Genomic DNA, 17,296 nt, shown 5'->3' with positions numbered 1-17,296 from the left:
AGTGTTCATCTGGAATATTTGCTTACAGTTACAACCAAACCCCACAATTTCCAGAAATAAGGGGCAATTTTAATTATAGCAGATACCAAACCAAACTTCTAGTCTTTGAGATTTCTCCAGAAGCTTGCAAATTGCATCCTGGGTAGTAAAGAGTATTTTTCAAGGAGGTATGGTAGAACGCACATGGCCAACTTCAACCTTTTGCACTCACTAGCACTTAAAGTCATGTACGACAGCCGGAAGGAAACAAACAATGAATAGTTTCTACACCTATCCCTGAGGTACCATCATAACTCTGTATATCCATAGAGATAAAAATTATGGAGTACCTGGCAAATAAAATTATAGTTCTGAAATGTAGATGATAAGCAAGCATAAACTATGTGACATTTCAGATGGTAGCATTCCTATTATTTCAATTACTCACTCAACCTTAAGATAAATGAATGTGAGCACTTCCTATTCTGTGTTTTATTATTTGAACATGATGTTTGTCATTCAGTAATAACGAGATGACAGCCTTCATTGCCTGGCCATATGGTAAGTGTTACAAGTATATGCAATCACATCATCTGCTGTAAATTACCACACTTCCTACAAGTTAATTCACAAATAAAAAATAAATAGACTATACCTGAACTGACATTCAAAGTTATAGATTTCTGTTTATTCAATTTAAGCATGCTTTTAAAGATTTATAAGTAATTAAATAAATATTGTTTTGCAAAATGACAAACAAAAGGCATGATACTGTTTGAAGGATGTCTTTTCTTTGCAGCAAACAAAACATATGGTAAAATACAAGGGAGCCCTCTTAAGTGAACACCTGTTAACATACTAAACTACTTGTGTATATTACAAATATAAATACAAATAGCAACTAGTTAAGAACATCTTGTTTCTCTATGAGGTAAAACATGTAGAATGTTGAGCAGTAAAGATTAAATACTCATCATATTTCCTAAGCCAAAGAATACTAAATGCATACAGTATTATCTTGTGAAAAGAGTGATAAACCCACATATGTAGAAAATATTTGCATATGCAGTGTTGTGCTAAAATTTAAATATAACAAAAGCTGGATTTATCACTATTATGCATCGATTTCGTTCTGTACCAAGAGCTCTATGGAGATAACCACCTGATAACGTATAAAGTTATATACTCAGCAAAAGAAATGAACTTTAAAGTGGTAAAATGCTAAGCATATGTTACCTCCAATTTAGAAAATTTATTACTTTTTAACATTACACCTCTAAACATTCTTTTCATTTTCTCTGACATTAACCATGTTTATCTTACATGGTAAGTTCACAGTGAGTTCATTAGAATCCACTTTTGACACAATTTTGGAAATTTGTATTTTTTTGAATTAGGAAAGGAAATTATGACCTAAATTAACGAGTACTGACTTTTACATATATGATTCTTATATTAGAATCTAGATCTGTTTTCTGGGGTTGGTGTCTTACCTTCTGTAACATTTGATGTGAAACTTCTTTCATATTCTTCTTTGCAGTACTGTTCTTGACCTCATCATCTTCACTAAGTTTGAAAAGTGGCTCTACAAGAAAGTAATAATAATTGTCTATCGGAAAATACGTAATTGTGACACCTAATATTTCACTAAAAAATACCTAGAGATTTTAAGGAAATGCATTCTTTACTTCCGCAATTATTTATAATGTCGTCTATTTTCTTGGCAGTCAGTCTTTGGTCAGTTTCTGAAAAATGACCTCTTTTCAAAGTGTTCTGTCACATAATTATAAATCTTTGTAGCATCACAGTATGTTTTTTTACAGAGTACAACCTTTTCAAAGGTACAATAGATCTGCAGGTTAAAAATGCTGTACTTTCATTCCAATTTTTATCCCTTTATAGACTATTCTCTCTATGCCTTAAAAGCAGAATTCATTGCCTTTTTATCTACACAGTCACTACCAGTTCTGTTCTCTAGGTCTTGTCCCCTGCTAGGAGGATCAGAGTGATTGGTGAACAAAGCAAATAGTAACAGAATTAGGACGGATGAAAACTTTAAATCCCCTTTTTTTGTTAAGTGAAAGATCATGTACTTTACCAGACGAATCACACAAATCATTCTATTTTAATACTGTGAATTCATAACAATTAGAAATTGATACAACTAATGAGAAAGAGACTGACTCTGACATATTGCTCTCGGAGACAGCCAATAAGTTAAAATTCGATCTATTAAAACAGAAGAATGCTAAGGAAAAGTTTAGAAGTACAAACAGGTATAGTAAATCAAAATAAAATGCATTCTGTTTAGATCTGCACCAAGAGCTCAACTCTTGTAAATTGCCCACTGCTCACAGAAATGAGCAATTACACACCTCAGGACTTTTTCTTGGAATATGAAATAACATGTTAAAGAACAAAAAATTCCTCCAACACTGTAAACCCACAATATTCACATTTCTTTTCTTACCCTTCTTGCCTCAATTAACATAAAGAATTAATCATAGTAGACAAATATCTGTGCTACTTGGTGGAGGGCTGCTTTAGAAGTATCATTTCAAACTACAAGCAGACACTGCAGGTCACTTAAAAACTTTTGATTTATAAACAAAACAAGTGTAGAAGAAAACCGTGTTACTCTCTGTAGATTCACAATCCTCTTGATATAAACAGTGACTAACAAGTTTGTTAGAGTGAATTAGACCTTTCTTTTGTCTTTGGAACATGTCATGGCCAATTAATACTTCTGTATTCATGAAATAAATAGAACACTATTCTAAAGATAATAAAAGCTGAAAAAGGTAAAACTATGCATCTGGGGAATATGTACCTTTACCTTGATATTAATATGGTAGTTCCCATGCTATTTCAGACTATAGTCCCCCAGCACAGTGGTACTGCATACATTTACAACATTCTTTAAGTAACACACAAAGATAATATGACATGCTTTTCATCTTTTTCTAAATATTCACTCATTTGAATGTCTGCTATAACTTTTATATCAGCATTTACTGCACCTCACTGAAAAGAAAAAAGATTTCCCATATTCCAAGTAACTGATCAAAGCACACAAGGTGTTGTTTATTATGTGAATATACCAAAATACGATTTAATACTCTATAAATAAACATATTATGTGCTGAAAATAAAGAAAACTACTGTAAAATAGATACAAAAGACAGTATATGTTCAGTATTATCACAGAAATCACAAGCAACATAAATGAAAGAAAATCCAAAGGTCACTGATGAATAACCCTTTCTACTGAGCAGAAAACAGATGGCCTGTTCAGTCCCCTTTTCTCCTCCTCCCTTCTAATTGGTATATAATTGTTCACAGGAATTGGTTAAGGAGGCAATAAAACACCACTGTCTATAACTGTCTGTCTGCCTAGGACAGCAGAAAGATTCATCATATTACTCAGGAAGATGTATGTTTTACCCATCTACACTCTACTGCAGGAAGAAATCCTAAGTTTTCCCTCAAGGAATAGATCCAAAAGTCGTAAATGCCACTATCTTCAGTCATCAAATTATCGTGGTCTTACAGAAGTATACTTAGGTCCCACTGGGAAAACATAGTTAACTGCCAGCTTTAGAATGTAACAATTCCTAATTAATAGTCACCAAATCTGATGATAATGGTGCCAAAATAGCCCTTGAACTATGATATTACAGTTCACGATTAATATTTGCAGAAAGCCTTCTTACACAGAGAAAAAAACATCAGTTGTAAAAAGCAACCCCAGAGCTATGCATTAGTTGCTCATAGAGTACCTACATGAACCACCAAAAGAATGCCATTTTTGCCTCCGGTATGTACCAGGTGAAGGATTCCCTGACAGACAGAAGATGCCATAGTGCAGAAAGCCACAGTGTTACTGAGTTTTTGCTCCCAAAGTTGTGCTAATTCTAAAACAGCCAGCGGGAAAATCCAGGGTGAAGACCATTAAGAAGAGAATGCCATTCTCACACACAGGCTGGGAAATTGGTAGATTCGTAAGTCGTATAATGAAAGAAGTCTTCAAACTGCCTCCATGAAGAAATAGGGGGCCAACAGTTAGGTTTCTTCTAAGGCAGCACTTGCTTTTCTGGATTGGATTAGATGGATCCACTTTCCTGCTTTTGGAGAAAATGGCATGAGTTCCTGACAACACATTGTTTACATTCATACATAAATAATGACATGGATAGCATGAATATTGAATTTGGATTTGATAACTACTAGAAAATAATTATTTGATTGCTTGGGCAACCGAAGTAGAATGGAAAGAAACTGGGAATGGCAGAAGCAGAATTTTCTCTTCCTCTGACCTTCATCTTTGACCAGCATGGTTTGAAAAATGATACAGAAGAACAACAAAGCTAACCAGTACTTCCTCCTGACAAACACTACTGATATCTAATCAAGCAAGAGGATAGAGCCTATCTTTTTTCATAGAGGGAAGCTAAGCCACTTTTTTTCAGAATTTATCCCTTGATGTCAGAATGCCTAATGAACAGACACCTGCTTAGGTGAAAGTGAATTCCAACATCATTGATAAGCTGAGTAAATTCATGTCAGGTTTACTTTTAGAAAAGAAAACATAGTAACACTGTGAACAAAATGTACTTAGACCCTATCAAGTTTGAACCTCAGCAAATTACAAATAACAGAACTGACTTTTATTTGGGAAAAAGAAGGCATTTAATACTCATTTTAGGGCAGAGGATGTACACACTTTCTTAGCACATGAGCAAGGATTGCTCACATGTGCTCATTTACGCTCAAATATCATCATTCAGCTTCAGTTGTTATGGTGCAGTCTTCTAGAAGATGGCAACCAATTGATAAAAGTGTCCACTACATGGCAATATTTGAAGATTTGCAAGGGCAACAACAAAGAAATTACTTTTTATAGCTTAGGTGAGCAAGTATTTTTTACACTTCAATTGGCAAAAGTTTGGAAACAGCTGGAATCAGCTCAGTCTCGTGCTAATGAAAGTGTTACTTAATACTTACCTTTGGACTTGATTTTGAATCTTACAAAAAATTCCTATCCTTTTAAATGATTCTTATAACAACAAATACTGGAAAAGGCAAATAAAATTTGCCTAACACATTTCACTACAAGTTTAACCCTTTTTCTCAGTCCCAGTATAGCAACAACTAATCATCACTGGCAATGATCAGAGGGCTGGAGAGCCTCTCCTTTGAAGACAGGCTGAGAGAGTTGGGCATGTTCAGTGTGGAGAAGAGAATGCTCCAGGGAAGCTTCCACTGAGGGGGCTTCCCAAAGGGGCCCAGAAGAAATCTGGAGAGGGACATCTGACAAAGGCCTGTAGTCACAGGACAAGGGGGGATGGTTTTAAACTGACAAGAGGGTAGGTTTAGATTAGAAGTTAGGAAGAAATTCTTCACTATGAGGGTGGTGAGACATTGGAACAGGTGCCTAGAGAAGCTGTGGATGGTCTATCCCTGGCAGTGTTCAAGGCCAGTTTAGACGTGACTTTGAGCAACTTGGTCTAGTGGAAGGTGTCCCTGTCTGTGGCATGGGGGTTGGAACCAGATGATCTTTAAGCTCCCTTCCAACCCAAACTGTTCTGTGATTCTATGATCATATCAATAACCAATCTAGAAGTGTGTATCTACCCACGAGCTTTTGAAGGAGGACATGCTTTAATCTGAAAAGATAATGAAAAAAGAAGGAATAAAAGACTAATTAAAGCACTAAACATGTCAAGAACTTGCAGTTCCAGGGATCTGACTGCTTTTTGGAAATGTGGTTACTGCTTAGCACGCCCTCAACACCTCACCGGTGGTTACCTTTCCACTTATGTCTGTGCGAAGACTGACTAAATTGGCAAAAGCAAAGAAATTATTTTTAAAGTCAGTATTTGAAACCTTCACTAGGTTTCTATCTGAAGCTGTGAATGTAACACATAAAAAGTAATATGAAAGAAAACAGTAACTTTCAGTTTTCAGCAACTGGGTATTTCCACTAAGTTTTATAGATAACTATAAACCAAACTCAAAATAAAGGGAAAAAAACCCCCCACATTTTCATTCAAGTGGCCAATATTATCACATCCCTCCCTGCCAAAGCAAAGCAAAGCAAAACCAAACCAAACCAAATCCCAGCAGAAAACTGGGATAAACAATGGTAAGATTTTATTGCCAAGAACATTCAAAGTACTTCTTCCAGTTTTCTACTCCCTTCCTTTATACTATATTGTGCATAAAGAATTCACCACAGATGTGACACACAGCTGGACTGTAACTATGCATTCTTGAATACTTCTCCCATACCATTCAGGAACAGCAAATAATACAGAGAATCAGAGAAGGGATGGAGAGGCAGTGGTAATATACTGCCTATCTGACTGACGAAGACCCATCTACATAGAACCACCAACTATTGTAAAGATATAAAAGAAGATATTGATGAACGAGTCTTATAACAGTTCCATCATTTTGATTCACTTTCAAATTCACATAATTTTTGAGACAAGTATGAAAAGAGAAGTCTGAATGAGCATGAAATTTCTGTATCACTGAGTATCAATACTTCTGTATCACTGAATTTCAGTACTTCAAAAACCATTTTGGATTCTGAAGAAATCTTCATGAACAAGATTTAGATTTTATATATATATCTATAAACACATACATAGATCCTTTAAACATAATTAATTTTATATATAGTATATATAAACAAGTTGCAAACATGTATTACGTGCTAAGTTGTTATTGATTTAATAGGCATGTGGGGAACTTTAGGTTAATAATACTTTGAAATAAGAACATACATGGCCTTATGCATACAAAACACACATTCAAGAGAAAGATATTTCTAACAGGCTACATACACAAATATGATAGTCTACATATTTTTTACCGTAAACATATTTAAACTCCTGTATTGTGAACTTACCCACAGATTGGTGTACTTTCATCTGGTCCAATTCTTTTTCAAGATTCAGTCTACAAAACAGGAAATAAAAAACTAAGAACTACATAACAATCACAAAGACACCACTAAAACCATTAAAAAAAATTCAATCAAAAACATATCAATATATTAGTGAGGAAAAAGTTGTTAAGACCCAGGAATTGGTTCTAACTTGATGTTACTTGGCATACTTTAAACATAAGCAGGTGTATTATTGGTTGGAACATACACTGAGAATTTTCAGCGAGTCTCTTTTAGGTAAGGAAATGCCTGAGATGAAAAGGAAACCAGTAGGAGGTGGATTCCTGTTGAGAGGGGAATAAGTACTCAGTCTCAGGGGAAACTACCAGCCAACCTTGTGCAGATGTATCATACCATTCTTCTTTTTTTCTGTGAGTGTCTGAGAAACTTACTAAGAAAATCTCTCCTCCCCTTTTCCAGCCCTGATCAACTACTATAATACCACTACAGTTTATTCTGTAATATCAATCAGCTAAGGTCTGTACACCAAAATACCTGAATTACTGTTTTGCATTTTATTAAAATTACATACAAATAAAAGCTGCCAGGATATCAGTGATAGAGATTCAAAGCCAAATTGGGAGATGCTAGAATTAAAGACATTAATTTAAATGGTTCATTTATGTTTTCTGACAATCTTTAATTATATAGTTGCACTCTATTTTAGAAATAAGATATGCACTGATTTTAGCCTAGGATCCAATAGCACCTAGAACAGAGGACAGGCATTTGATATGCAGACTTTGCTTAAAATATAACCTCATATTCTATAAAAATACACATTATTCTAGCTCTGTTCTGAAGGTTGCATTGCTAATTTCCTCACAGCTATTTCTGCTGTACTCTACATAGCAGCACCTAACTGCTTTACAAGAAATTTATGTTTTACAGATTCCCTCTGAGCTAAGGTACAAATAATATCTGCTAACTTAAGAAAGTTTAAAAATAAAATGTATTTTAAAACACATTATATGTTTAATGCATCTCTGACTCAGCTGTAACACATCAACTACAAAGAAAATGAGAAACATGGAAAGTAACTTTCTTTGCATGACACATAAGACTCCAGGATCACTCAGCTGCCTTCACAGGTTGACCTTCATTGACCTTCTTTCATCCTCCATGTTCAGTCATCATCAATTTCTGTAACACAGCCTAGAGCGGCCTTTACCTCCACACCGTTTTAACTCCTCATAGCACATTCACTTTTTCCACCAAACAGCAAAATCCTTCCTTGAAAAAACATTCTCTGTTTATGTAACTAAAGACTATTCAACATTACATGCTTATTGAACCTTTATCTTCTGAATATGTTATTTGTCAACTTCAAAAACATTTGAATAATCATACTGCCTCTCTACACATAAAGTGACAAGCATACAATGATAATTGTACAAGATTTTGAAGAGAGTTAACTTTTATATAAAGAGTTTTTTAGGGTGATGAAAGATGTGTAGAAGTAAATAAATTATAGGAAATAGGTAAAGGGGTAGGTTTATAGTCTGAACATCCGAAGCACTTCCAAATAAATTGTGAAATGGTCTCCAACTGAAGTTATGCTGTATCTAAGCTGGAAATATTTCAGCAAAGCCTAACAAGAAATTATAATGTGTAATACAAGATCCAACCCATACTAGTCAATGACTGGCTTACATGAATGCTAGAAATGCCCCACTGGGTTAGACCCATGCTGGGTTCATCAGCAGTGCTCTGTCTCCACCAGAGGCAAAAGCAGATGCTACTCAGAACAGAGTGCAAGCCCAACAGTTGACACTGACTGATCCAAATTTCCCATTTTGGAAGTGGCATGTAAGCACTACTCCTTGTTTCCTCGGCTTTAACTGGTTCCCTTTTGCTAAAACGACCTTTCCTCCAATCCCGTAGGAATTTAGAATCTTTCATGTGGAGCCTTGTAAAAGGCAATTCAGAAATACAGATCAGGTTACTGTTACCACTTAGTTAATGTCACCCTTCTGCAATTTCATCAGGCTAATGATGCAGGATTTCCTTTTACAGGAGCATTAGTGCCGCTTTCCCAACAAAACTGTGTTGATCCATGCTCAGTGCATTTTTTTGTGTGTGTGTTTGTTTTCTTTTTTTTTTCTCTCTCTCCCTCCTTTTCCTGATGACAAACTTCCCAAGAATGGGAAGATATTAACAACTTATCTACTTGACATTATAACTGCTGTACACTTATTTCAAACAGATCAAACATCTTTGATCTATCTGCTATAAAGAATGAATGAGTTGTTGGCATCTTCTTAACCATCTTCACCATGATGCAAAGACAGATGCAAAGATTCACTGAGCTGTTCTTGTAAACCTGGTATACCTTTTTACACTGTTACCATTCAGCAAAACTAAAAATTTCCTAACTAGCTTCCTTTTCACTTAAGTTATGAAAAATTTTACTATCACAGCTAAAGCTTCTTTGAAAACAACTCTCCTGGGGCTTTTTTTAGCCTTCTCAACTTTTCACTTGCATTTGTCCTGCCATTGTTTATTGGCCTACATGTTTGCACCAATGCAAGTTTAAGTTCTAAACGCTGACTTTTTCTGGCTGTGAGGGCCACAAAAACAAATTTCCCACTGAGTCCTCACAGAGAGGTTTTAAAGAGCATTTTTGGGTGGGACCTAATTTTTTGGTTGTTTTTTTCTGGTTGTTTTTTTTTTTGTGAGGTGTGTGTGTTGTTTCAGGGTTTTAGTTAATGTTTTTTTTTAATTTAATTTCTTAAATAGCAGCATATTTCAGATGGGTTTCAGCTACACTACCTTTCTTATCTGTCTCCAACTGTTCATAGGCTTTCTGTAATGCTTGTTCTAGTGTTTGGGGTGTTGGAAGTTTTTTTTGTTGCTTCATTTTTAAGTGTTTCTCTTCCTGGAAAGTGAATATCCCCAGTCCAATTGATTTGGTTCACTCTCTTCTGCTACTACGTAAATCTAATAGTAATTAATAATAAGAAACCCCCAAAATAATAATAATTAAAAAAAAAGGCAAACATCACATGAACCCATCTTCACAAAGGATGAAAGACAGTGAAATACAGCCCTCACCTCTTTTTTGAGGAAAGATACATAGGAATTCAACCTGGAAATCGTGTCCGGCCACTGAATGGACAAGAAGGTGATTGGAAACAGCTAGCATGGATTTACTAAGCAAAAATCTTGCTTTGCCAATCTGACTCCCTCTGTAAGGAGATGACTGGCTGTAAAATAAAGGGAGAGAAGCCAGCGGTGTATACCTTGAATTTGGCAAAGCATTTGAGATGGTTTCCCATTGACAAATAGTTAAGATCTGAACTGAAAAGTAGGAAAGGTGGCTGGAAAATTGGCTGGACTGTTAAGGCTCAAAGGGTTATGATCTGTAGAGTGGAGGTACCTGACAGCTAGCAATCAAAAGCATCTCTCATTGATCCATATGACAATCAGCATGGTTTAATGTATTCATTAACAACCTCAAAGATAGGCTAGAGTGCCTCTCAGCAGGTTTACAGAGGAGAGCAACTGATACGCTCACTAGAGAGCTGGATCGCTGTTCAGAGGGACCTCACAGGCAGAAAAAATGGGCTGATAAGAACTTCATAAAATTCACCAAAGTCCTGCCAGAGTAACCTCTCACAACAGGACATTCTAGAAGACCATCTGGCTAGAGAGCAGCTTTGCAGAAAAAGTGAGGTCCTTAAGAGCAACAAGTGGAGCTTAAGGTAGTGACATGTCTTTGTGGCAAAGGCTAACACAGTCGCTGTATAGGCATGAGTATAGACAGTTGCTTTACAAAATTGATTCTATTCAGCATTTCTACATATGTGGCTATGTCTTGTTTCAGGCTCCTCCAAGAAAGACACAGACTGACCAGATTAAGGCTAGTAAAGGAGTACCACGATGGGCACATGTTTTAGGATGACAGGGTGAAAGATGTGGGTTTATTCAGCCCCATAAGAAGGGAAGACTTTATTGCTGTCTACCTAATGCAAGGGTGTTACAAAAGAGTGACTTTTCCAGAGTGCAGTGGGTGGTATGAGTGCCAATAGACACAAGTGAGAATCTATGCACCACACTTCAACTAGATATAATAAGAAGTTGCTCATTAGGCTGGTCAGGCCCTGAACAGTTGCCCAGAAAGGTTCTGAAATCTCTATCCTTGGTCTCCAATCTCCTCCATCCTTTGTTAAAACGTGAAAAGATCCTAACAAAGCTTCCTAAACTGCCATTGCTTTAAGCAGCAGGTTGGATAAGAAAGCTTCCAGAGGTTCCTGCCAAGCTGCACAGTTCAGTGCTTCTCATCGCATTGAGGTAAACATTAGAATCATAGAATAGTCAGGGTTGGAAAGGACCTTAAGATCATCTAGTTCCAACACCCCTGCCATGGGCAGGGACACCTCACACTAAACCATCTCACCCAAGGCTTCATCCGACCTGGCCTTGAACACTGCCAGGGATGGAACATTCACAACCTCCCTGGGCAACCCATTCCAGTGCCTCACCACCCTCACAGGAAAGAATTTCCTTCTTATATCCAATCTAAACTTCCCCTGTTTCAGTTTTAACCCGTTACCCCTTGTCCTGTCACTACAGTCCCTAATGAAGAGTCCCTCTCTAGCACCTCTATAGCCCCCTTTCAGATACTGGAAGGCTGCTATGAGGTCTCCATGCAGCCTTCTCTTCTCCAGGCTGAACAGCACCAACTTTCTCAGCCCGTCTGCGTATGGGAGATGCTCCAGTCACTGATCATCCTCGTGGCCCTCCTACGGACTTTTTCCAACAGTCCCACGTCCTTTTTATGTTGAGGACACCAGAACTGCACACAATACTCCAGGTGAAGTCTCAGAAGAGCAGAGTGGAGGGGCAGGATCACCTCCTTCGACCTGCTGGTCACGCTCCTTTTGATGCAGCCCAGGATACGGTTGGCTTTCTGGGCTGTGAGTGCACACTGAAGCCGGCCCATGTTCATTTTCTCATCAACCAACACCCCCAAGTCCTTCTCCGCTTTTGCGGCTTTTTATAAAGACTATGTGCAGTCAAATGTTTTTTTACTATCACTGATACGTACTTTTATATTTCAAGGCAAAAAAAAACCCAAAGAAACAAACAGCAAAAATTGCAATGTGAACTACATGCAGAAGCCAGTAGCTCTTTCTTTTCTGGTTGCTCCCATCTCAACAGTAAAATGTGCTCTGACACATTTAATAGTTTCAACATGCTACTTTAGATAGAACTTGTAAAAAAAAAATCCCACCTATACATAATTTACATATGTGTATAAAATATATGCATCTAGTTCAGAGCTCTAGAAGTCACCATGAAAGTACTGTAGCCTGCATATTTTGTTACAAGAGTGCAGCTCAACAAAAAGGAGGAAAGTTCGTAATGTGGTCTTATTGAAGACTGTTTTAATGGAGTTATTTGAAGAGACTGTGTGATGGGTACTTTCTCCAAGAACAAATGTACATGTTCCATTGGGAGACGTATTAAAGAAGGGTCAAGTAAGAACTTTCTACAGAGCAAGAAGGGACTCCAAGGAATTCTAGGTAACTGAAGAAATCACAGAAAACTGCTGAAGTATGATGCAACAGTGGAAGAAATCACTCAACCACTCACATCATAGTGGCGAAAAGCAATGGTGGGGGGCGACATTTCCATTCCAGCCTTTCATTTACACCATTATCTCCCTCAGTGTCAAGATAGAGGTGCCAGCCTAATAGGTAAGAACTCATTTATCGTTATGAAATGCTACCTCTCTTTCAAAAGTATTTTAAGTGGGTCTGAGGATAAACATGTATGTGTTTTTTGCCCCAAAGTGGACTGCCTTGAACAAACTACATCTGCCCCACCACTCCTGAAAGATCCATCTTCAATTCTTTTACAAGCAGATTAGGTACTTGAAGAGAACTGCAATCCCGTTGCACAGATTCTGGTGGAATGAGATGCTTCCTTTTCTTAGAGTGAAAGAAAGATTGCCTATACAATCCTTCAACTCAAAGGATCAAAAATAAGCTCTGTGTGTGGTAATGCAGAATACCTACTGGAACTAGAGAGTCAGAACAGCAGCGTCAAAGTTCAGATACTGTGCAGAGTTTCCAACACTATTTTAGTAGACAAAGCTAATACCTGCTGTAATTATCTTAAGCATACACTTCACTGAATTTACTGCATTGGTTTTTGCATCATTCAGTTTCAACACACCAAACAATGGAACAAAGAAGTGTGCCAGGTTTTGATCCTAACTGAAAGAGGATTTCTCTGTGCGTTGAAAAAACAGCGTTTGATTTAGCAAGTGCTGAGCAAAGGGCATCGTGTTTATGTCATCTGAAAAGATCCAAGACAAAAACTGAAATTGAGAGATAGAATCTTTTAAGAATTTTCTGTAGTGCAAAGTGTTTCTAGCTGATGGTAGTCTTGAGGCATGGATGTTGAAAATCTTGGAACATTAGCACTTAATCCATCTTTTGACAGTAGAAATGCTGGGAGTTTAAGAAAATTTAAGAGTAGGCAATTTTTAAGATTATTTTAGATGTCTTATGTTAATCTCCATGTAACTGTGTTTCTAGCAAATTCTTTTAGGACTGCTCCACAAATCTCACATTTTACAATAATGCACAATTACAGGCTTGATTTAAAAAGAAAAGAAAAAACCCAAAAGCATGGGTTAAACTTTTTCTTTCTATCCTCCTATCTATCTATCTATCTATCTATCTATCTATCTATCTATCTATCTATCTATCTATCTATCCATCTTTTCTCCTGATATATCCAATAGTTACTAAACAAACCAAAAGAAATTGTAAGTTCACACTGCAGATTAGGTTAATTACCTTTCCAATTTCAGATTATAATACTGAGTGCAAAGGTATTTGAGCACAACTCTCTTCCCAGTAGGTAAATTTAGCAATGAGTGTATTTAGGAACTGCAGAAGAACAAATCTGCAAAAATTTTGAAATAGTCATGTCTGTAAAGCAGTAACATAGAACATGGAGGATACTTTCAGTTTACCCTTTTATACGTCTCCTAACAACAATAAATCAGTTGACAAGCAGGGTGTTTTCTAGTTCTCTTTTCCATACTATGTATGGTTTGGCTTGAGCTGGCAAATAAAATATATAGCATGTGAAATTTCTAACCCATAATTTTTCAAGGAAAAATTACTTTCTGCATTTTTAAAATCAAAATTTTAAAATTCTATGGTTCTGTTTAAGTTTGTGTGCTGTTTCAGCCAGCACCTCATAAACACAATCTCACTATTATATCTATTACACAGTTAAACATCAACATTCTAAGCATTTTACAAGGAACAGATTTTAAACTCCATTTGTACAGAGAAGAGCTAGAAACTGAAGTTCATTTAGTGATGATACCCCTGTACAAAAGGAGGAATATGATGTGTGGAGGTACTAAAGTCCTTCTAAGCAAACCATATGCAACATTAATAAAAGAAAAAAACAAACCAGTGAGGAATGAATAAGGAGAAACTATGAAGGTTAAAGGCTGATGAACCAGAAGGATAAAAAAAAAAGAGAAAGAAAAGGCCTATGGAAAAACCTGACTCAGGCAACTGAAGTGATCAAAGTTTTAAGCTGAATAAATACAGCAATGCAGAACTCAAAAGAAAGTCTATGGTAATCAGAACAGGAAAACAAAACTATTAGAATCATAGAATTATAGAATAGTTAGGGTTGGAAAGGACCTTAAGATCATCTAGTTCCAACACCCCTGCCATGGGCAGGGACACCTTATGCTAAATCGTATCACCCAAGGCCTTGTCCAACCTGGCCTTGAACACTGCCAGGGATGGAGCATTCACAACCTCCCTGGGCAACCTATTCCAGTGCCTCACCACCCTAACAGGAAAGAATTTCCTTCTTATATCCAACCTGAAGTTCCCCTGTTTCAGTTTTAACCCGTTACCCCTTGTTCTATTCATTACAGTCTCTAATGAAGAGTCCCTCTCCAGCATCCCTATAGGCCCCCTTCGGATACTGGAAGGCTGCTATGAGGTCTCCATGCAGCCTTCTCTTCTCCAGGCTGAACAGCACCAACTTTCTCAGCCCATCTTCGTATGGGAGGTGCTCCAGTCACTGATCATCCTCATGGCCCTCCTACGGATTTGTTCCAACAGTTCCATGTCCTTTTTATGTTGAGGACACCAGAACTGCACACAATACTCCAGGTGAGGTCTCACAAGAGCAGAGTAGAGGGGCAGGATCACCTCCTTGGACCTGCTGGTCACGCTCCTTTTGATGCAGCCCAGGATACGGTTGGCTTTCTGGGCTGCAAGCGCACACTGAAGCTGGCCCATGTTCATTTTCTCATCAACCAACCCCCTCAAGTCCTTCTCCTCAGGGCTGCTCTGAATCTCTTCTCTGCCCAACCTGTAGCTGTGCCTGGGATTCCTCCGAACCAGGTGTAGGACCTTGCACTTTTTTTTCTTTGGAAAAAAAGCTTTGCTCTGTAGACATAAAGAAGATAGGCCTTTGAATAATAATTCAAGAATGAACGAGGGATTTGAATGCAACGGAAATATGCAGGTCAAGAGGAAAGACAAACAAACCTGAGTGTGGTATAAACTGATCATTTCCAGCTCATGATAAAATTAGATCTTCGAGCCTTTTCTCCTGACAAAGCCAAAGGCTACCGCTGCATTTTACAGTCTTTGTCACATTCATGTTGTGTATTCATACTATTATTTAATTCAACTTCTTAAAAGGGAAGTTCCTAGGATACAATTTAAAACAATAGAGACACCAGACACCTTTATGCAAATGTTTATCATATTCTATGAAATTTTCTGACAAGTTACACAGTCTTTTATATTGATATGTGGATTAGGTGAAACCTTACAGAATTCTGTACATAAGCTCTTAACCATTAATAAATTAATGAAAATAAAAATAAAACCTAACTAAATTTTAATGTGTTTTAAAAGCATAAAAAACTTAAGAATTTTCTGTGAAAATTTGCATAAAACATCTCCTTGCTGTATACATAAATAACCTTAAGCAAAGGACGAGGACGTTCATCATTAGCAATATCTACCAGCAACCCGAATGAAAAGAAAACAAGTAACCACTCAGTTAAAACTAAGTTTCATTAATCTCAAAGTCTAAACAGTATCTGCAATGGTAATGCTAACACAGTGAGCCACTTTAAAAGCTTGCAATGTTGAAACTCCAACTAGCATTTGGCCAGTATCTAGATGTATTCTTCACACAGGTTCACTTCAGTCAATTTGGTTTGTTTTTTTTTTAAGCCAAAAAAGGTATAAACTATTTTCAAAACATGGCAAACAACCCTATTCTGATGGCACTGGGAAAGTCTTTTCAGTTCTGCTTGGTTTATAGTTAAGGTTTCTAAAGACGACTGTGTAACTGGAAAATGTACCCTGAAAGTTTACAGTAACACCCTAACAAACTTGCTGATAATCAAGGTTACACGTCTATGAGTGACTTACATGACTGCTATTTCCAATTTTAAGCCAAATACACTAATCCCACATCCATTAAATAAACTGAAAATCTTATTTGAAATACATATTCGGCTCCCACACACACTTTTCTGCTAAGGACCATTTTTTAAAGAGGGAACAAAAAAGACTGGCTTTGCAATGTGCTTGACAGTAGTAAAACTGGTGGACTGAAAAAGCTCCAGAATTTATTATTTCTTCCAGAGAAAAATGTCTTGCTCTTATTTATACTCAAAAGTTGCATTTTCTAACAGCTTTGCTAGGTTCAAATGACAGCCCTTCAAACAGCAGAAAAGTGACTTAAAGCCATACAAAGCCTACTGGTGTACTGCTTTTAACCTTCATGAAAACCTGAAATTGCCTCATGGCCTTGAGCTTTCTACACAGAGAGGTTAAGCTGATTCCATCTGGTACATTTTTACACTGTTTCTTTAGTAATACTTTCCTAACAATAAGCATTTTCTTATCTGGTTCCAAAACAAGTCAAAACCAAAAGAGACCTGCTGACAGTATTACTTACTCCCAAATACGTTTAAAGTTTACTCTGTTGACAAGAAACAGTCCAGGACAGCAGCGGTTTTAGGTACTCTAGATTACATAGGCAGAGTACAACTTCCAACTTTCTCCCAGCTAATGAGAAGCCACTGAGTCCTCAAATTAACAGAAATCAGCACCCTAAATAAGCAGGAATCTACTGGCACTTCTTAGAATACTTTCACTAAATTCCAGTATGGCAGGTCAGAAGTAGAATTATGTCTGTTTATGCATCCCAAGAACAAGGTTTGTTTGCTATGAATAACTTCATGAAAGTCATTCATTCTTGTAACGTATATATATATATATATGAAAGGTACCAACAGGAGCAGGAAAGCCTGCAATATTCTGGTTTATGGACCAGTGCTTC

The 17,296-nt window shown here is 37.0% G+C and overlaps 1 protein-coding gene across 3 annotated transcripts in view; it reads right to left on the bottom strand.

Annotated features, from left to right (window-relative positions):
* CNTLN (centlein) overlaps positions 1 to 17,296 on the bottom strand; it is a 197,690-nt gene that overhangs the window by 64,490 nt on the left and 115,904 nt on the right. For all 3 annotated transcript variants that reach the window (XM_061441239.1, XM_061441241.1, XM_061441240.1), the window contains 2 exons: positions 6,896 to 6,945; positions 1,473 to 1,564 (listed from right to left, as the gene is read on the bottom strand). In XM_061441239.1, the coding sequence (XP_061297223.1) occupies positions 1,473 to 1,564; positions 6,896 to 6,945 (142 nt within the window). The remainder of the gene's footprint in view (positions 1 to 1,472; positions 1,565 to 6,895; positions 6,946 to 17,296) is intronic.

This window comes from Pezoporus flaviventris, unplaced genomic scaffold (assembly GCF_033815535.1).
Source record: "Pezoporus flaviventris isolate CSIRO_AGI_PZ_B2104156 unplaced genomic scaffold, CSIRO_AGI_Pfla_v1 ptg000212l, whole genome shotgun sequence".
Classification (NCBI taxonomy): domain Eukaryota; kingdom Metazoa; phylum Chordata; class Aves; order Psittaciformes; family Psittacidae; genus Pezoporus; species Pezoporus flaviventris.
The sequence above is the reverse complement of the archived record's forward strand: the minus strand, read 5'-3'. Positions and strand labels throughout refer to the sequence as shown.